Genomic DNA, 22,284 nt, shown 5'->3' on the forward strand with positions numbered 1-22,284 from the left:
TCAATTGCATCCTATTTGGTCGACATAATGGGTACGATGTCCCAGCAAGGAATCGCAGCGGCTGTGTCACCTCGAGTGACCATTCGGATCATACTATTTTCCCTGCTAAGCATGAGTGTAATTCTGTACAATTATTACACATCAACTGTAGTCAGTGGATTGCTCAGTTCGCCTGGAAAAGGTCCTCAAACAATTCGAGAGGTGATTGATAGTCCACTAACGCTGGCTTTTCTTGATATCGGCTATCATCGAGTCCTCTTTCGAGTAAGTTCCACTAAATTTGCCTAAAAATTTACTCTTTAATTATTTCAATCTTCTAGGAAACCAAATCACCACTCATCCGTGAATTGTACGAGAAAAAGGTGTGTACTCGCTGGATTTCCAATAACAAGTTTATGTCGTAAATGCCTTCAACATTTTAGGTACTACCTCCCCGCCGTAATAACTCTATCCCGGTGTTCATAAGCATCCGGTCGGCCGTTCCGTTCCTACAGAAGGGTGGTTACGCATTTCACTGTGAGTTCACCGAAGCATTCCAGGAGATTGCCGATCAGTTTGATGCAAATGAAATCTGCGAGCTGCGGGCGGTGATTTCAAATTGTCAATGTACACACACCTAACCAAACGCTGAACTTTCCTTTTTTTGCAGGTCGATGGTTTATTCACTGATCTAAAACTGCTCAGCTTTATGCTTCCGAAGCAGAGCATGTACACGGAGATGTTTAAAATCACGTAACGCAACACATCGATATGAAGTTTTAAAAGCACACTAATTATTGCATTTTCCAGTTTCATGCGGATTACAGAAAATGGTATAATAAAAAGAACGCTGAAAATTCATCAACATAAAAAACCAATATGTCAGTCTACCGGGCGTGTAAATCCGGTGAACATTTCTGGAGTATTGATGGCGTTTCAAATTTTGGGAGGTAAAATTGAAGAAAAATGCTAAAACAAATCTGTAATGTTTACCATTTCAGCTGCATTGATTCTGTCTGCGTTTATATTAATAATTGAAAAAATTGCTTGGAAACGGCAACAACAAAGAAATTTAAACGTATTTTTAAACTGAAAATTTACATAAAGAAAAGATTTATTCACAAATTGATCATGATCATAACAATTGGTAGATCAACTTGAAGTTGGATTTGAAATCATATATGTTAACAAATTATATACATTTTATTTTTTAACAAACTCAACAAACTGCTTTGTAAGAAATAAAACGTAATGAATTAAAAAAATATCATGTTTTGTTTTAAATTTTCCTCGCAAAAATAAATATTACCGCAAAACGGGGTGACATTGCTAGGTTTAAAAAATTTCCGCAAAATGAAGAGTTCAAGTTAAATACGTACGGAATGGTATGGAAACAAACTGACCGTTGTAGAGAAGTGCTCAAAGTACCGTAAACTGGGGCCACTAATTTTGATACATCCAATGTAATAGTCACATTTTTGCATATATGTTCGATAATAAGCTATCCCTTAATGCTTACATACTCAAAATTCTCAAAAATGTTTAGATATTAATTTGACGGGCATTTGAAAACCCTATCAAAGTCACCCCAGTTTACGGTACCTCAAGGAGAACTTTTCATAAAATTTTGAGTTAGTTAACTGTAATTAAGGAAATGATGATGAATTGTTTTTGTTTTAATCTTCTCAAAATGTCATGATTTTTTTCAATTCACATCATTTGGAATCGGAAAACGGAATGCATTTTCTGATTCTTTGGACAATTTTCCACTAGGAGAAGGTAAAATAAGTATGTATGTATGTATGTATGATCCCCATACTCGCAGGCAACTTGGTCCTGGAACACATGTGAGCGCTAGGTGAACAATTCGATCATCTTTTACTCCGTAATCTGTACACCCACGTGCAAAAGTTTTTTTGCACGAATTTTAGTGCTACAAATACCGGCGCATAGAACAAAATGGTTTCCCTCTTCCCTCCCCAAGCGCCGGAAATCTGTAGCGGGTGTAGGGACACTTCGCATAGACGCCCTTGCTCCCATCACGTCACTGAGGGTATGGAGCGACGAGAAATTAATAAGCATGCCCCCCCAGTCGAACCTTCATTAGAGAAGCAGGCAATCCACAACTCACAGCGAACGACTAAGGGAACACCCTACCGCGTATATAGTAATAATTGGGCGTGGTTGTCTTGAATGATATGAGTGAATGTTAGAATAAGTGTTAGAATATTTGGTTTTATAACAAGAACGGGCTCACCAATTGTTGATATCTTCGAGTCTAGTTTTTGAGCTTCATTTACTTGCGATCTGCAGAACTTCCAACGTCGAACATGACAAAACCTGGTACAGGAAACAGCACCGTCGGGCCCAACGGTTGACCTTGGAAATACACTGGGGGAAGAACCCCATCTCCCGATTTGCTACTGCTGCTCCTACAGATTCATGTTGGCCACCGCGTTTTCTCCGGCTCGCTTGTACCTTTAACTTGCTCATCGACCGTAGAATCTTGGACCATTGAGCCTTCATCTTCGATCTGCTTTTGCTGCTGGTTGGCACCGCTGACGATCGCGTTTTTTGGCCTGGCCACCGTTGACACCAATCAGAAGAACACACGAAGCTCGGACAAACTTCCAGTACCGAAATTCCGGAACGAGCTAAACTTCCCGACGAATTTGTCACAAAATTCACTTTTGCAAAAAAATCTATGACAAAAAACGTCATCGGAAAAAACGCATCCGATCTCACGCACGGCTTACTTCGATCACACTAGGAGAAGGTAAAATAAGTCTGTAAATAATAAATATTATGTGTTTTTGAAACAAAATTCAAAAAATCTCAAAATTTAAAGACATTTTCAGTTGAACAAATTGCGGAGCGTCGGATCGAGGAGCTATTTGTTGCGTTGGGTTCGTATAAGTCCAAGGAAGGTTCTTACGCCAAAAAGTTACAACTTTGGCCACTCTGGAACCGATTCCGGAAAATCTGCAGGTTCTATGGGAAAAGCTGCGTAAAATCAAATTTTGATCACAGGAGGCTGAATAAGCAAAAAAGTTAAAAACGTCAACAAACGAAAAAAAGGGCAGGAGTTTGGAGTTTAGAAGGGCGAAGTTTGCCGGGTAAGGCTTGTAAGTTATGAAAACTTATGATTCATTTTAAATTGCAATATAAATCGTTAATCAAAAATTGTGCATGTACTTTGTGTGGCCCCAGTACATGTTTAAAAAATTAAAATAATAATCTTGAGAAAAACATTACCAGTTTTGAAATATTTATATATTTTTTAGTGTATTAAATAACAAAGTCGCTGCACAATTCCTATTAATGGAGGAGCATAAACTGGAATAATCCCAGAACCACCAGTAATTTTATTTTTTCCATTATTTTTGTCGGACCGTATTGATGGAATTTTGAGATGCGCATAAGTAGTGCTCTGACCAGAAATCAAATAACATTATGTTACCGTTTTGGATATTTAATTGAAGGGCTTTTCCAAAGGGGTAAACAAAGTGAAAAGAAAATCTGGCAACCCTGTTTCAAGTTGTGACTACTCAAGTGATATTTTTATTTATGTACTTTTGAAGCCGGATCTCACTAATCTGTATGGAAACAGTTTCCGGATCCACGAGTCAAAAAGTTCGAATAACTGGCAACCCTTTCTCAAGTTATGACCACTTAACGGTGTACATCAACCAGAGATTTTTGCACCGAGATTTTTGTTGCACACATTTTAATATTTTGAAAACTACAGGAACTATCGATGCAATTTTTTATTCATTCCTGTACACACAATTTTTGCCTTTCTTACAAAAGAAAAGTTTAAGGTTTGCTTTTGGAAAAACGCTTTTCTCAGAAATCTTAAAAAAATCGTGCACGGCGAGGATTCGTCCCAGGAAAAATCCTATGACTAAATTGAAGGTTTAGATGCGCTCTTTCGATTGAATTTTGGCCCGAAACCCGGAACTCAAAGTCTGATTCTTGAGAGCTCTTTTTCTGAAATACATGAGCGATGTCTGTATCCGCTCTTAGAAATGTGTGTCTTCCATCACTGGAAAACCGCTCGTAAAACCCACAATTTTTATATTTCAGATCTGTAGCCATTTTTAGAGGTATTTTTTGGACTATTTTATAGATAACACTATCAAATTAAACGAATTCAGTTTCAAACAAAAAGCCATTCGAAAACATGCGCCATAAACTGTTTGGTCCAAAATTTGAAGCTTTTCCAAAATTTATTTCCAGAGATATAGCCATTTTAGTGTTTTTCGTCTTATTTTTACCCTATTTTTTCCCATTAAATTTTTGGTCTTATACAGAATCATATACTTATCATCAAATTCGAAGTCCCGGCTCGTTCTCATTCGAAAGCTCGACTAGTCGTCAAGTCGAAGCTTCAACGCCAGCGCTTTTACGCATGCGCGTTGCGCTGCGCGTGAAAGTGTTTTTTCTGGCTTTAGGTAAAACTCTCACTGGGTGGTATCATTATGTTTCTGAAAAATTAATTGCACCAATATATTTCTCGGAGTTTCATCATTTTGTAAGAAAGGCTCTATTTCACCTCTGGTGATATTAAATCGGGTTTTTACAACAAAACTTGACTATTTTTTAAATAATATTGTTGAAGAATTGGGTTCGTAAGTTTGTCAATTTTGTAATAAAAAGCAACAACTTCCTTGGTTGCTGTGTACCCTTAAGTTATATTTATGTACTTTTGGATTATGTTAGTCTTTATATTACTTCTAGAATGTTTTTCTACAGCAGGCAAAAACATCAACAAGGTTGTTTTGATTTGATTGATTTGATGTGCTAACCAAACAGGGCCACAATGATGACCTACCTATGTAGCGGTAGCCTAGAATTACAGTTTAGTGCAAGTTTAACAAGATCGCTATAAAACCATGTCGCATCACTCGAGTCAGGTCGTCTCGCCGTCTTAATGAATTTTCCCTTCCATCGGTCTCGTTCGCAAACTAGGACGACGAATCGCGACAGCGAGTTTGTTTGCCCGGGAAAACGGTGAAAATTAATGCTAATTGTTATTTAATCACTTTTGCTCATAGAAGGGAGCAGCCACTTTACTCTGCGCGGTTAAGGTGGCTACCATTTGCATCGCTAACATGCATGTCTTGTGGCCGAGGTCTTGCTAAATGTTAGGTGTGGATAGCTAATATCAACCTACACACAATCTCGGCTTGTCGGACGACGTAATAAAGTTTTACAGTTTAGTGTAAAGTGACGGCTAGTGCTGGACACCGAGAGCATGGCCGGGACAAGACACTGGGTTGATGCCCGGAGGGGCGGTCATATGATGCGCGAGAGATTGATAAATGTACTTCCGCAAATAGGAGAAGACTCCGAAAGTCGTTGGTTGAGCTGAGAGACTCTGCTTTAATAACCAGTAGCAGATGTCTCAATCTGAAGTTAACCTCTTTTGAAGTAAATGGCGATGGGCTGGTGATGTTGATACGATGGTATAGTCTGGGGTTTGCATACGAATAGTTTTATTATTTTTTGCAGACACGGTCAGACATGCTGATAATGGGAAAGATGATTATGGTATGTCATAAACTGTCACAAGTTAACAAGCTTAAACTACGAGTTAACTGGCCTATAAACCTAGGTCAGCTATATAAGGTATCAATACGACTAAAGGGATTTTTACCCCATTTTGTTTGCAACTTTAGAGCAAGTATGCTTATCGGTCGAGAAATAAATCTTTGCGAAATATCTTTAAATTGAAATTAATTTAAGAAGTTTCGATACTGCCTCTTCATCATGTAGTTCCAATGCAGTTTCTCCAACAACATTATCATCGTTGAAAGTAGCATTCCAACTGAAAAAAAAGAATAAAAGTTTGTTACAACGAATTCTTCATACCCCTTTCACTAACTCACCTCCCAAAACCGCAAATGCTGTCGATACTCCGGACACCTCCACCGGAAGAACCCGTCCACCGGATTGACAAATTGGCTTCTCGATTCTATGAATTGTCAGTGTTCGTTTAATCAGCCCAATCTCCTGCAGTCGCATCATCCTGAAAAAAAAACCAATCAACTTGTATCAACTCCACAAACCAAACCAGGATCCTCCCTACGTAATCCTGAACATTTCCGTGTACATGCTCCGTTTCGGCACCACAAAGCTCATCAGTCTAAGGTCGTTGAACAGGCCAGTTGTCTGCAAAAGTAGGTTAATATGTTCTGTGTACCGCAAAGGACAGAGGAAAAAAAACTCTATTAAAAAGTGCAGAACAGCCCCTAATTACCGTCCGCAGCTCGCAGATCTCGTTGGCGTCAAACTGATCCGCAATGTCCTGGAACGCTTCGGTCATCTCGCAGTGGAACGCGTAGCCACCCCTCTGCAGGTATGGGACGGCCGTGATCACGTCCGTGTACACCGGGATGGTGTGTTTGCCCTCACGCGACGGTTGCACCTGTACACCACACGGTTCCAGCGGTTGATAGTCATTCGAATAACATCGGTCGGTGGCGCAGTGAAAAAATAGTTAGTTGATGACAAGTTTACGATGGGACGAAGGGGTTAGGGTGGTCATGAATATTGGGCTCATTTCAAATTTCTTCTAAATATCGTCACTTGTGAAACGTCCTATCTTTTTACAGCAGACGTGATACACGATAGCACACAAGCGACGATATATGGATATTCTAGACAACACCCAAATTAAAGATGTCTTACACCCAATGTTTAAAAAAAATTCTCTGATTGAAAACTCTACTGACATCATACAATTACAATGCTCATTTAGGGCTAGTGATTTTTCTCGGCGAAAAAATCTAAATTTCTAAAATCACAAAACATCCAAATTTCACGGCACCATAAAAAAATGCTTTGAATGATCCCAAAAATTTATTATTCCACCACTTTTATGTAAAAATATTCCAAGTATTCCAAGATTTTGTGTAAACATATTAATTTAGACACAAAATATTAAATAACTACTATTTTCTTCTTCTACTTTCTTGATCAAATGGTACAGTGATTAGACAAAATAATCGGGACGGGCAAATTTCTGTCAAAATGCTAATGCTCAGAACTTTAAGAAAAATAAGCCGATTTTGAATTTTGAAGCATGTGAAAGGGAAATTTTTCTAGTTTTTTAAAATGGACCGGTTCAAATGTACGGTCCGTGGCCACCGGAGTTGGTTGTGAAGAGCTTTTCATTTAATCAATATTTTCTCTTGGAAGTACAATTAATAACCAGTCGAATGTAACCGAAAGCAATGAATTCCGTTGAATCCGTAGAGATATGACCATCCGCGTAAAATTGGACCGGGAGGACACGTATTGGCCACAGCTATTACAGCAACTTCGATGAACCATTGCAATATGGGTGGCAAACTTCATGTTTTTTCATGAGCAGCTCTCAAAACACAATTACGGGTTTGTAATTGGCCATAGTAAGCTGTAGCAGATTCCGGGACATTTTTTCCCTAAGGTTTGACAATAATTGGAAAAATAAACGCAATACAATGTATTCTAAAAAATGTACAATCGATTGTACCAATTTTCTTATTTAAAATTTATATTTGTAGAAAAGGGATATTGTCCCCCATATTGCTTCGGGGAAAAAATTAAAAGGAAATTGGCAAATCTCCCCCCCCCCCCCCTCCCCTGTGCTCTCCCCTTCCCCCAAGGTGTCAACGTGGTTTATAGATGGTCCCTAAGTAATTTCTAATGAATATTTCTCGAGAAATGCTCGGATTACGAAGACTGGTCAGAGCCCAAAGCAAACCCTATACAAAAGCAAAAAGATATGGAACACATTTAAGCAATCTTAAACAATCTTCAAATTACTAAAACAATCTTCAAATTACTTAATTTTCTTTGAATTTTCATGATTTCACGGCATTTTACGGGATTGGTCACATTTCACGGGCCAACGCCAATTTCGCGGATTACGCGTCTTCCACGAAATCGCGAAAAATCACTCGCCCTACTCATTACCCTTTGATTATGACAATAAGCATTTCTCACGGCGAGTACGAAGGTCATTATTTATGCAACAAGAATATACCTCGAAAATTCTGCCGGAACGGGACTCACTTGGCCAGTATTTACCTCAAATCCGCGTCGAGTGGCACCCGTTTTTTTCATGCTATCTTCAAATTTCCAAATCTCACTTAGTTAAATTTTGGGTAGTTGAAAATGTATATTTAATTTTACATTAAATATATTTAAAAAGTACCAAATTTTAATGTTTAACCATTGCTTAGAAATTTGACGGATTTACATGAAATTTTCAAGAGAAAATGAGTTTTTAAATCATGAACAAGCGTTCATTTAATTCGGAACCACGATAAAAGTGTTTAAATTTCATGGTACACTTGTTCACGGTTGTGGAATCTCTTTTTCCTGCGCGTTACTTCTTAATAACAAATTTATCGATGAGAGTTTGGTTTTCTATAAACCCAATGGAAATTTATCTCAATTTTAGGGTACAAAATATTGCTTATTTCTAAAATTAAATATATTTAATTCATATGGCAGAGAGCTATTCGACGGTAACATTTCAAAAGGCATCATGTACATTTTGCCACTTTCTGGGTTATTGCATATTCTGAAAGTACTTCTAATAAGCTACCTCTCCACCAAAAATGAGCAAAAGTTACCTCAGTAAAGTCTGTTTAATCAAGATTTTAAATAAAGTAACATAAACAAAATCTCTGCCATCAGCAGTCCCTGTTTATATAGCCCTGTCAACCTGTCAAACAAAAGACTACATGAACCTCGTGACGAGAAAAAAGCAACATGAACAAAGCGCCATGTACATTCGGCGAAGAAAAACGAATCATAACTAAGCGTCCCCCTCAATGACAGAAGGGTGATATAGACGTTGGTGATTTCAGAAGAAGTTATGTTTGTTTTTCTCAAATAAAATTACGGAAATAATGTTTTATTGAATTTTGATGATCAAGTATCAATAAAAGCAACGTTTTTCATCGTTTGTTATCATTAGAATATCTCATTTTGCTTTTATATTAAAATGGGAATTGAAAATGGATGCTCAACATTCAAATGCGTTTTTCTCAAAAAGGATGGTGTGTACATGATGCTTTTTGAAATGTTGGCATCGTATTATTAATATTCATAGTCCCTCAGAAATAGACCAAGTTGCTTACGGGTATGAGATTATTTGGGTGATACTTCCTAAAATATGGGAAATCTCCTTTATAAAAAAAAATCTTCAAGCAAAAAACCAGAGTATAGACTCAGTATAGACTATCCAATGATACAAAATAGCCCCTCTGGCACAAATTACCAAACTACAAAAAAAAATATAAAAAATTCCAAAATCTTGGTCACCCTAATGAAAGTGCACAGCAAGATGCATATAAATCAGAACCAAAACAAAACTCGACGACGTGCAAACATGAAAAACCAATAGACGCAAAACAAGAGTGAAAGTGTAACCTTTTTCTCGTACAGCTCGCGGATTATTGGGACCTGCGTTTCCTGCAAAAAAAAAAACGCAATTTCATATTTGATTTATGGTTCCCTGCCTTACGCCATCATGTTCACAAACTTACGCGGAACAGTATTTTGTGGTAACCGATGTCACGGAACGCCAACTTCAGGGGGCTGTCTATGATCTCGCGGATTGTTTGCGGACCTTTACCTGGAGAGCTCAGCAGACCACCGACCACGGACGAGGTGTAGTAATTGAAGAGGACCAAGTTCAGGGTGAGGAGTGAGAAAAGAATAATCCTTATGGGCATCCTAGCGGACACCCGGCCCGCAATTCCCTGCTGGGAAACCGTTCCGACAATGTCCACAAAGTATGATATCAGAGAGGTGTTTGGCTCGTTCGAAGTTGATTTGAAGATTATGAACACGGAAAATTTCAAAATGAGAAGAATTACAGATAAGGTAACCAACGAGGCAATCCAAACACTGTCTTCTAACGGGGTGAAGAAATTTCCCCCTCCAGTTGCTCCACTAAGCTGTGGTGTAATGCGGTAGATGAATCCGGCTCTGAAAGGTGAGTCCAATAAATCTCTGTACAATCCAACAATAAAAATATTCTCACGAAAATTCCCAACTCTGATGAATGATGTCAAACTCTGCATGTCGGTTGATCCGCTGAAATATAGCCGTTGCAGCAATATCTGCTTCATTTCGAGCTAGAATTCCAAGTAGACCCAGTCTATAACCGGACTTGAGACGACCAGCCCAACCTCGTGTCACGCGATATTTAACTCTAAAATCAATTCATGTGCATCATAGAGTACTAACAATCATCCAAAGATGAATATTACATACCCGAAATTATGATAATCTCGCAGCATGACCAGCAGAGCGTAGTGATACTTTACAAAACTCACAATGCCTTGCTCGGTTCCTGGCACCGACAGAATCCTATCAACGTCCTGCGAAGTCACGTTGTCCTGATCGATCTAACGAATTATTCTAGTTTTAAAAACATTTCAAACTCTTTAAAACTACAAACAAAACATACCACTGTCGTTCCTCGCACTTGCAGCCCATTGAAATTTCCACGCACGTAATATCGTCGATAGTCGGCAACCATCTCCAAACCATCCTCGTAGCTCCATCTTCCGTACACATTCCGGTAAACGTCTCGGCACAGATGTCTACCCTTGGCGTAAATGTCCACCAGCTCAAAACTTGTCCCGTTTGATTCGGGAACGGGATCCGCTACGGTGATGTCCGAATTCATTTGAACCGACATTAGCTTCCCCAGAATGTGGTTTACATCCGTTGTGGAGTTGTTGGCGGCCAAAAACAACCAGCTGTAGGTTGTGTTAAAGTATCTAAGGGAGGAAAATGCTTGGAGAACTTGCAGCGAATTGGTGCAACTGTAATCGAAAATGCACGTCGTTATTGCGTAGCTATTATGGGGTAGAATACGGGTTGGATCTATTGAATTAAGGTCAGCCAGGTTGATGAATCGAGCTGAGATATTGTCGTCGTTGGTTGAAATGAACAGATCAGAAACTGGAAATAATCGGACTAACTTGTAAATTTTATGGTTTACTACAACCTTTTAGTCATTCTAATGCTTACCGTTCTGTAAAGTACACAAGAAGAATAACGCATTTTTAGATTGCTTCAAATGCAGAAAAGCTCTCACAAAATCGATATTCAATGCTGTGCAAAGCGCAACGAGGCTAACAAGAATTGTTGACTGAACGAAAATCATATTGCCCACTGATCCGTTCCTTTTGAGCTTCCCACTATTTATTCAATTCCGGATGTCAGCAAAAGTATCCAGGTCAATTTGCTTAAATTTAGAATGAATGTGGACATGTGAGACCGTAATGGGTTTATTGATCACATACCTAGAATTTTGAACAATATTTGATAGATGTGTGTCAACAGTTTTTTAGTTAGGGGAAATATACCCTTTATAATCAAACACCTATCTTCGTCATATGGAGAGTTTGATGCTCGATTAAAGCTCCAAAAATACTATTTAGGCTATAAACTTACCAGCAACAGCACCGCCTCGAGTAAGCACGCAAATTTATGCCATTTACTGGCCAAAAAGATCAATTTTACAGCACTTTTGATCATAATTTCTATTTTGCGAGATCATTTCTCATCATTTTGGTGGCACACACATCCACACGCAAGATCAGAGGTCAACTGCTTAACGAAAGTCGCCATCAATATCTTTTCACTTGCGCTAACGATTTCAAAGCGCTTAAGATATAAAATTGCTTCCAACTACCGGCTACATGTTCTTCTGCACATTAGTTAGTCACTCACTTGAAAAATAATCCCGAAACATGTAAATAATTAGCAAGCGCCATCAAAAAAACAAACGCGAAGATTTTTTTAAAGTTTTGTTTGACGTTTCCAGTTTGACATTTCCAGTTCCCGTGGAACCGGAGGGGTAAGCCGATTTGGTACCCACTTTTTGGAGCCGAGTGGCTTGTCGTGTCGTCGGGTTAACTGCTTAACGAAAGTCGCCATCAATATCTTTTCACTTGCGCTAACGATTTCAAAGCGCTTAAGATATAAAATTGCTTCCAACAACCGCAACATGTTCTTTTGCATATTAGTTAGTTACTCACTTGAAAAATAATCCCGAAACATATAAATAATTAGCAAGCGCCATAAAAAAACAAACGCGCTAAGACTTTTGACGTTTCAATTTTGACTACCCATTCCAATCGAAGGCTGAAGAAAACCGAGCGAGAAGCGAAGGCAAATAAAGAACAAAGGATGGCCACCAACACCACCAACATGCTGGTGCAACGCCTGTTGGAGTGAGCAAGTGCTGCCAGGAAACTTTTGCTATAAATACCACTTTTCGTGAGTGTTCGCTTAAAATTTCATCAATTTTGGCAGCACTAAGCAGACCCAAAAGAGCGCTGGAAGAAAAAAAGAACTAAGCTGAAAATAGAAAAATGGGCGTGGCCCAATGCACTCGACTGATTAGAATGCATTTTTGAAATATTTTTTTTAAATGCTTGTAAAAGGAATAGCATAACTTTTAATAAAAGTGAAAATAAACAGAAATGTTCACAAAAAGTTGCTCTACTCGTTGGTGTACTTGGTTTTAGTGAATTTCAAGGAACAATCCAGATTATCCAGCATCATTCAAACACGACCGCTTATTAGGCTTAAAATGGGCATATTTACCCTAATCACTCAACATGCACCAAACTAGAAGAATGCGAATCCTACTGCTAGTCCTTTTTACAAATTTGACTATGAATGAAATTACAGTTTTCCTACTGTGAATAAATTACTTTACACCTAAGGGGCTATCCATAAACCACGTGGATACATTAGACAGAGGGGTTGTTTGTCAATTGTTCACGCTTCATACACAAAAGTTTTTTTTTGTATTTTCGGTCTCTGAGATGTCGGCCATTCGATTTTTTTTGTATTTTTTAATCCAGCTGAAACTTTTTTGGTTCCTTCGGTATGCCCAAAGTCGCCATTTTGCACCATTAGTTTGTCCATATAATTTTCCATACAAATTTGGCAGCTGTCCATACAAAATGATTTATGAAAATTTAAAAAAAATTGTGATACACGGTAAAAAAATCTGCTGATTTTTTATTTCACTATTTGTCACTAAAACTTGTTCTGCAGAAAAACATTTTGTTTAATTTTTTTTTCTGATATGTTTTAGGGGACATCAAATGCCAACTTTTCAGCAATTTCCAAAACTGGCTAAAAATCTTTGACCGAGCTTTGAATTTTTGAATCAATACTGATTTCGAAAAAAATGAAATATTGGTCGCAAAAATTGTTGAACTTCATTTTTCGATGTAAAATCGAATTTGCAATCAAAAAGTACTTAAGTGATATTTTCATAAAGAGCACCGTTTTCAAGTTATAGCCATTTTTATGTAACTTTTATGAAAATAGTCGCAGCTGTTATTTTTTTTAAATCAGTGCCCATGTTTGCCCACTCTTGAAAAAATATTTTTGAAAGGCTGAGAAAATTCTCTATATTTTACTTTTTTCAACTTCGTTGATACGACCCTTAGTTGCTGAGATATTGCTATGCAAAGATTAAAAAACAGGAAAATTGATCTTTTCTAAGCCTCACTTAAACAACCCACCATTTTCTAATATCGATATCTCAGCAACTAATGGCCCAATTTCAATGTAAAATTATAAAACATTCGTGAAATTTTTCGATCTTTTCGAAAACAATATTTTCATTTTTTTTAAATCAAGACTAACATTTCAAATGGGCGTAATATTGAATGTTTGTCCATTTTTAACTTGTATAATTTTGTTCAGTGTAGTCCTTATCCATACCTACAACTTTGCCCAAGACACCAAATCGATCTAAAAATTCCTTCAAAAGATACAGATTTTTGAATTTTCATATATCATTATTGTATAGACAGCTGCCAAATTTGTATGGAAAATTATATGGACATGATGAGAAATTGCTTCTTTGGGCATACCGAAGGCACCAAAAGAATTTCAGCCGGATTAAAAAATACAAAAAAATAAAATTAAAAAAATACCTATTTCGTAGAGAGTTGCTCATGGACAATTGTCCACAAGGGGGTGGTGGGGTGAGAGATTTCCAAAAAAGTGTTTACGTGGTTTATGGATGGTCCCTAAAAAAATACATTATATAAATAGTCCTATTTTCTGTATTACTTACTGGCATACTTACTGAAATTGCCAGGACTTCAATGTTTTGAATTTTAACACTTAAACTTCCAAGCACGTGAAAAACTCGTTTTTTATATGAAACCTACCTAGTTTTCCGCGCGCTTGCTAGTTTAAGTGTTATTAATACAAAATAGTTGTTTATAGAACCACGTCGCGCGAATTGATAAGAATCTTCAAATATTTGCTCTTTCGGTGCATTTATAACGAGGAAATGTCTCCAGAATAGTTTTATGATTATTTTTATAGGCTAGGTTTTTTGCTGAATAATCTATAAATACTTTATTATGCATCAATACAAAAAACATTGAGTGCAAGTTACATCGTGTAACAAAATTGGAAAAAAGGTTGGTGCTGCGAATCGAGTCACGTGAAAGAATGGGGTTTGAGGTACCCTCCACTTGATCACCGATCATTTTTTTTCAGCAAAAATGTACATAATGGTACGTTCGTTTGATGGCTAGTTCGGCACTGAGTGCCGCACTCAGAGCTGTCAAAGTGTTTCTTTGAAGAAACTCGCGCTAGTTCCGCACGAGTTTCGCCGCCATCTTGGAACTGAAACTCTAGTGCCGCACTCGATATTTTTTCAGTTTCATGCGAGTTCTATGCACACTGAAAAAGAATGTTCGTTTGAACCAAAACTGGCACCGACGAGTGCGGCACTCAGTGCCACACTGACTGTTCAAACGAACGTACCATAAGTTTGTTTTGATAAATAGGGTCGTTCGTTGTATGCATAGAGCAAGGCATAGGGCCTTATCGAAACTAATTTTCTATAAAAGTGCTATATAATGCTGCTCGCCTACTGTTCATTTTTAATCTAAAATAGGTGATTTTGTGGACCATAATCCCCATGATTTCCGCATGAATCATCTTGAATCACAAACTTGTGTTGCACAGTGTTATGAATTTAATTATTCTAGCTGCTTTTATCAATCCAATCTGGTCTATTTATATAGAATTCACTTCATCAAATATTTTAAACTACCGTCAACCTGTTTTGTTATCAAAAAATCAAATCGTCACAAAATTTTAGTCCTGTTACTCAGCACACACCAAACCGTGTCTTTTCAGCTCGCCCCACAACTCGAGTTGCCCGACATAAAATGTTATCTTTATCGAGTCAACTAATAATATTTTGCACTATAAAATTTGCGCCTCATTCTATTCGAACCTCCGCGAAGACCTCTGGACCGCGTCCGTCTGTCCTGGCCTGGCCTGATGTGGTGTCCTCTCTGGGTGCCGTGAATGTACACAGGCTTAAATAATTAAAAAACAATAAAAATTGTATGAGCGTAACGGTTTCTCCCCCGTGTGTCTAACAGCGTGACCGTAAAAATCTGCACGCAGCCAGTCGACTCCCAGAACTGGCCGGCTCGGCACAGAAAAAAACAAATCTGCGTCCACAGGCCACTGGTCACCACGCGACATACGGTGTCCTAACTAGGTGCCCCATCACGTAATGGGTAGTCTTCGGTTGTTTTTTAGCTCATTTAAGATGCAATAAGCCAAGTGATGAGTAATGTGAGTACTACGAACCGCAACATGGAAGGATTCTGTAATTTTAAACATTTTTCCAACATTTTCCAACATCAATACATTACTTAACGCACCAACCGTCAACTGAGGGAATCGGGACTACAGTCTGAATGGGGACAGCACGTTTCAGGGAACTTAAAAGTTTCAGATTTGGAAATCAAAGTATAGATTTTGTTGCTCAGAAGCTGGTCTAACCGAAACCACTCAAAATCATCAAAATATTAAGCTCCAACATTGCTAAAACAGCTTTCCCAATTTGCCCCATTAGTCAAGGCACGAAATCAAAAAAGGTGCTTATTTTTCGTGTCTAGAAGCAAATCGTGTAACAGGCCATTTTTTTATGGATCTAGACTAAATCGACCCTCCTGAATCCGAATCTGCCTGTTGATTTTCCCAATTCTCAAAGGGAACCGAGATATTCAAGATGGCGTCCAATATGGCGGCTGAATGGAAAAATCACAATAAAAAGATTTTTAAGTTCAATCAACTACTCAAATTTAACTAAATTGGGGTCGCTGAACTCGAATATGACTCCTAGAATACTCCAAAGTATACAGAAAATGTGCAATCCAAGATGGTGGCCAATATGGCGAAGTAAGAATATTGGAAATGTTTATACAGAAATGTAACAGGCAATCAACAGGTCAAATTTTACTAAATTGGGGTCGCTGAACTCAAGAATACTCCAAAGTACTCAGGGAATGTACAATCCAAAATGGCGGCCAATATGGCGAAGTTAGAATATTAGAAATGTTTATACAGAAATGTAACAGGCAATCAACAGGTCAAATTTAATTAATTTGGGGTCGCTGAACCCAAATATGATCCCAAGAATACTCTAAAGTACTCAGGGATTGTGCAATCCAAGATGGCGGCCAATATGGCGAAGTTAGAATATTAGAAATGTTTATACAGAAATGTAACAGGCTATCAACAGGTCAAATTTAACTAATTTGGGGTCGCTGAACTCGAATATGATCCCAATAATACTTCAAAGTACTCAGGGAATGTGCAATCCAAAATGGCGGCCAATATGGCGAAGTTAGAATATTAGAAATGTTTATACAGAAATGTAACAGGCAATCAACAGGTCAAATTTAACTAATTTGGGGTCGCTGAACCCAAATATGATCCCAAGAATGTGTTCCGATTCACCTTATATAACAGTGCTCCTACAGTTATGCATTCCTCACACTTTTGAGTTTAGGTATGATTTAAACGCGGACATCATTTTTATCAAAATTACTGAGATTATTTCATTCCCTTTTGGACCTTAAAAACCTCAGAGATTTTCTGGTGGTTTCAAAAATAATCAAATGCTAAAAAATACAAATTTTGAAAAATATCTAAAATAACTCAACCTACAGTACAATCGAGTCATACTAATGCAGAACCAGGCCTTTCGCTAAAACCGATAATTAGCTTGCTTGGCCGCGGCAGACCTGCCGCTTTTATCTAGACATTGCGTGATGGTCTCATTTGAACCTGATGCACTATCACGTGGTCGTGAACGGTTGCGTAGGAACAAACCGCCCAGAACCAGGACAGGTGGGACATCATCATCATCCGAGAGGCACTTTCCCCGTCGTCAGCCGTCGCTATGCACGATCAGCTGTCTGTCCTGGCGGCTTCTACATGGCGAGATCTCGATCGAAACGACAAACCTGCCGACCAGAAAGGGGGTTAAGTATGATCCGGAGTGCAAGAGTGCTGCTGGTAGCTGGTACAGGTAATAATACGCAAATAAAATTACTAGAGTATAAGTAAAACATAATCATAAAGCGTCTAGTTTAAGGTCGGCAGATTGCGCTCAAGCGCGCGGGATTACGCGAAATCGATGCGTATCGCGTTTGTCGCGTTGCAACGGTTTTGCGGCAGCCTCATCAGCGCTAAAACCTATTAGGAGAGCCGGTTTCCTGGTCGATCGTGGGTCGTCACGAGCGAGACATTTTACAACTGTCCCCACAACACACAACACTCTTTCCAGACGATATCGCCTCCGTGTGGGGGTCTGATGATGGTGATTGATACAAACCTTCCGGCAGTTGACGCGCCTCGCAGAAGCGTTTTATTGATGTTTACAAAATGGTGGAATTAGCTAAAGACATAATTTGTGTCATTGTTAGTTTCAGCTCTTGAAATATTCAAAGATTACTTTAAAATTTACAAACTCATTTCAGGACTGCCTATGTCCCTTTCAGTGATGTTAAGAAAGACAAAAAACGTAGAAGATCTCTTCATCCTTCATAGGAAACCCACTGCGCATAGGACCTTCAACGGAGGTCCTTCATACAATTTTGAGGGCTGGTCATACAAAATGGGCATGTCAATATTCAAAAATTTGTCTATTAAGAAGGGATTTTCTGATCAATTTGATTCCTTCGGTAATGATATAGGTAAATTCTTTTTAAAAAAATGTAGGGGAGAGTGGGGAGACTTGATCCCCTTTTTTGTATCGCACATAACTCTGTCAATTTCTCATCAAACTATGAACTTTTTGCATGAATTGAAAGCTTAAACATTCAACTATGTTTGGCTGTTTGGATAAGGGTATTTCACCAGATAAACTCTTCGCATCATGCCAAGCATTTTAAAAAAATATTTTAAACCGGCATTTTCAAAATGTTGGGGGTAATTTGATCCCCCTTACAACATTTTGAAGAAATCTTAAGCACAATGTTTCTTATTCATCCAAACTTTTAATTTTCTATTAGTTACAGCAATTTCACATTAAACCTGTACGTGTGTGTTCAAAATATAACAAGTTTAGCATGCAAAATATTTAAAAACCTAAAATTTTCTTTTTTAGTCCAAAATTAAGCATGTTTACAAAAGCTGGTATTTTTTGTTTACAAAGCTTTTGAAAAATGGTTCTGTGGAGCGGCCGTGGCTGAATGGTTACGGTGTTCGCTTTGTAAGCGAATGGTTCTGGGTTCGATTCCCATCTGCTCCCAACGAGAAAGTTTAAGAACACATAAATTTGAAATGATGAATATGAACGAAAAATCAAAGTCGCTCGAGGCGGGGTTCGATCCTCCGTCCTTTGGATTGGTAAGCAAAAATGCTAACCACTAGGCCATGACGACTTGGTGAGCGTGGACTGGAATTAGGAATACTGTTACAGAGAGCGAGTTGTGGCGCTATAACCACGGCAAATAGTGTCCAGGGCATTCGTGGAAATACAATGTCCCATCCCAGAGGGTCCCGGAGTACCAAACCTTCTTAGCATGGTGCTCCCAACGAATACAACCAAATCTCGGAGCGTATGGTGGTGTGTCTCCACGCTTCTTCCTCCCCTGTCGATTCAGAATTGTGTTGTTGTTCGAACACTCAGTGCTCAAACTCAACCCAATTACGAGTCATCTCTGCGATACGGCTTTACGCAGTAGGCCTGGCCGGTGTAACGCTTGTGATGTTTCAATGCATTCCGATGCAATGGCGCACTACAAATGTTAATAAATGACAAGAAGAGTACTAGGCGTCATCTAACCTAAGGCACTCTCCAGGATCCCTTCGAAAGATTGGCTGCGCTAGGGTCTGATTAGATTAGATTAGATTAGATTAGATTAGACAAAGCTTTTGAAAAATGGTTCAAACTGCAGTAAGTTATGTATAACTATACTAAAGGAAACTATGTACGAAAACCCAGCCCAATTATTTAATCTTGAGGCTGATTCCAGTGACTGTAAAAATGCAAGGATCAAGTCTCCCTAAACGCACTTGTTTTAAACAATTGATTGTAAAAATAGTATGACGATAAATTTAACGTCAAATGCGTAAGGGTTTTGGAGTTGATATGTTTATCAAACAATTCATGTATAAAAAATATTTTTTTGAATAGTTTTTGAGTGTTTTCTATACTTATCAAAACAAAGAAAAAAGATCTCTTGGGAGTTTTTTGCAGCACTTTTTAGAAAAATGTTGGTAACTCAATCTAAACATTTTTTTATTTTTTTCTTTGTTTTCTACAATGAGTTTTAGTCAATTTCGCACAACTTTCTAGAACAAAGCTAATTGTTTTACCCACATGCTGACGAGATACAGGCTTGGGATCAAGTGTCCCCGGGGATCAAGTCTCCCCACTCTCCCCTATGTAAAAATTCTATTTTTTTATGCACTGGTCTTAGCAAAAAATTAAATTCTCAAATAACATTTTAATGGGACCCTCCATAAACCACGTGGACCCTACGAGTTTTTTTTATTTTTTTAAAAGGTCCTATAAGCTGTTGTGTTTCATATGTGTACAGGACCTTTTCGAAAAAAAATTCTAGATTTGATGTTCTCTGACCTAATGTTTAGTTAGTTTTAAGTTTTTTTTTTTTTGTAGTTTTATCATGTTCGACCTTAATGATGTCTCTGTATACGATAAATGGCTTGCCCTTGTGTATATTTTTGAAATAAAACTACAAATACAAGACATTTTGTAATGTTTAATGTCTATGACAAAAACAAAAATGTTAAATTAAATTTCTAATGGCCTTATTTTGCTTTCCTCACAGAGGTAAAAATGAACTTTTTAACAAAACCTCGTAGACCCATCTTCATGTATGCTTATCGACTCAGAATCGAAAACTGAACAAATGTCTGTCTGTCTATGTGTAGGTGTGTTGTAAACCCAAAGTTTAAGTCCAAGCGGATAGTCCTTTCGAAAAGAAACGAGAGGAAGGTACTATTTGACGAGAGTAAAGACCTCTCGTGCTACAACAACAACAAATCATTAAAACAGTTCATCCCATTGAGTTGCTTATATGAACAAATGACCCCCACATAATCACCGAATTGTGGTGGCCGATACTGCAAAGGCGCAGTTCAATATGCCAAAGGTTTCGGGTTCGAGGTTCGGTATAGACACTTTTTTTTTGAAGGTTGGAATTTTTTGGAAAATGAACCCATGAGTAAAGTACTCGGGATTTAACCTCTCCGTCCGTCCACAGTGCCAATTTACCACGAACTTTATACTCTCGTATACCGATGCCCAGTTCTGGGTATACTAGGTGTACACGTTGCCTACTGCTCGGGCGGATTCACTCTGTTGACTTGCTACACACTTCCCGAAAGCAACCAAAAAACCTTTTTTTAATTTATTGACTATCTTTGCTCAAACGTACATGTTGCACGAAAGGATGTAAACAAACAGAACCAGCTGTTATGGATCTCGTAACAAGTTGGAAGGGAAGGTAATTTCCCGGCATTTCTAAATAACTTTAAATGTGAAGTTTATTCTCATTTAATGCTCAAGAGTTTTAAATCATAAACATGACACTACTAAAGACTTGTAACCACGTTTGGCGGCTTGGTGGACAGCGCGGGTTTTTCGGCAGAAAAAGGTAATTCAAATGCTAAGACTTTCGAATCTCGTAAAAATAAGTTTTTCATAATAACATTATCTAAATTTGTTTTTGACTACTTTAAGATACGACTTTGGAAAATGCAACCTGGTTGAGCTTGGCCAAGTTTCACCGGAGCGACCGGTCCCGGAGCACATCGCCAAGCCGAAATACTACTTTGTGCGCAATTCACCTAGCTCCGGCGAGGGACGGCCGGAAATCAAAACGGACCGGCAAATTCAAGGAATGCGCGATAGTTGCAAACTGGCCGCAAACATTCTGAAGAAGGCTTGCAGTCTGGCCCAAGAGGGCATTACGACCGATGAAATCGACCGGTTCGTGCACGAGGAAGCCATCAAAGCGTCCGCATACCCATCTCCGCTACGGTACCTTGGCTTTCCAAAGTCCGTCTGTACCTCGGTCAACAATGTGGCCTGCCACGGAATTCCGGACGATCGAAAGCTGATGGATGGGGACATTATAAACATCGACGTGACGGTATTTTTCAACGGATTCCACGGGGACTGCTCCAAAACGGTTCTGGTGGGTAACGTTGATGAACGGGGACGGTATCTGGTTCAATCTACGGAAGAGTCCCTTAACGATGCTATCCTGTGCTGTGGTCCGGACCAACCGCTGTGTGTTATTGGGAAGGCGATCTCCAGGTTCGCTCGACACAGAAAACTTACCGTGATGCCGGCGTTCCTGGGCCACGGCATCGGAAGCTTCTTCCACGGTCCACCGGATGTGTTCCATTTTGGTAAGCTTACTTGAAGTAGGCTAAATTTCAATAAATCGGTCACTTTTTTGTATTCCAGACAACGACTACCCGGGCGCGATGAAGACAGGCATGACGTTCACCATCGAGCCAATTCTAACTCTTGGCGGAATGGACGCGGAAATCTTGGAGGACGCCTGGACGGCTGTATCGGTGGACCAAGCTCGCAGTGCCCAGTTCGAGCACACGGTCCTAATCACCGAGGATGGCTGTGAAGTTCTGACCGTGCCGGATTGAACGTGATAACAGTTTGAGTAAATACAGGAATAAACATGAAGTTTTTTTAATAGTGATTATAGTTGTGTTATCTATTTATGGCTATAGCTATATTACGGAAGAATGAATCGATCTCTTTTTCAGATACAATTTCATTTTATTCATTTAAAATAATTTTAAGACAAAAATGTACTTTAAAAAAAATTAGACCAACTTCTTCGAAGAGTGCACAGTTTTTCACACGTTCTTTCAAAATAAAGCAAAGTTAGCAGCACTACTCAACATTGGGTAGCATCCAAACAGTGCGCAGTGAGC

The 22,284-nt window shown here is 38.7% G+C and overlaps 2 protein-coding genes across 2 annotated transcripts; one reads left to right on the plus strand and one right to left on the minus strand.

Moving 5' to 3' along the window:
* Window positions 1–5,480: 5,480 nt before the first annotated feature.
* Window positions 5,481–14,107, minus strand: LOC120419817 (ionotropic receptor 75a). The gene is made up of 11 exons (XM_039582655.2): window positions 14,102–14,107; window positions 11,023–11,026; window positions 10,454–10,953; window positions 10,258–10,391; window positions 10,025–10,195; window positions 9,525–9,969; window positions 9,409–9,450; window positions 6,242–6,409; window positions 6,071–6,153; window positions 5,871–6,010; window positions 5,481–5,809 (listed from the first exon to the last, which is right to left on the minus strand). Exons 1-11 carry the CDS (start codon window positions 14,105–14,107, stop codon window positions 5,718–5,720), a joined length of 1,785 nt encoding a protein of 594 aa, XP_039438589.1. The 3' UTR covers window positions 5,481–5,717.
* Window positions 14,108–20,776: 6,669 nt separating this feature from the next.
* Window positions 20,777–22,046, plus strand: LOC120419795 (methionine aminopeptidase 1D, mitochondrial). The gene is made up of 3 exons (XM_039582631.2): window positions 20,777–20,975; window positions 21,062–21,735; window positions 21,794–22,046. The coding sequence occupies exons 1-3, from the start codon at window positions 20,905–20,907 to the stop codon at window positions 21,988–21,990; spliced, it is 942 nt and encodes a 313-aa protein (XP_039438565.1). The 5' UTR covers window positions 20,777–20,904; the 3' UTR covers window positions 21,991–22,046.
* The last annotated feature ends 238 nt before the right edge of the window (window positions 22,047–22,284 follow it).

Source organism: Culex pipiens, chromosome 2 (assembly GCF_016801865.2).
Source record: "Culex pipiens pallens isolate TS chromosome 2, TS_CPP_V2, whole genome shotgun sequence".
NCBI classification, from domain to species: Eukaryota; Metazoa; Arthropoda; class Insecta; order Diptera; family Culicidae; genus Culex; species Culex pipiens.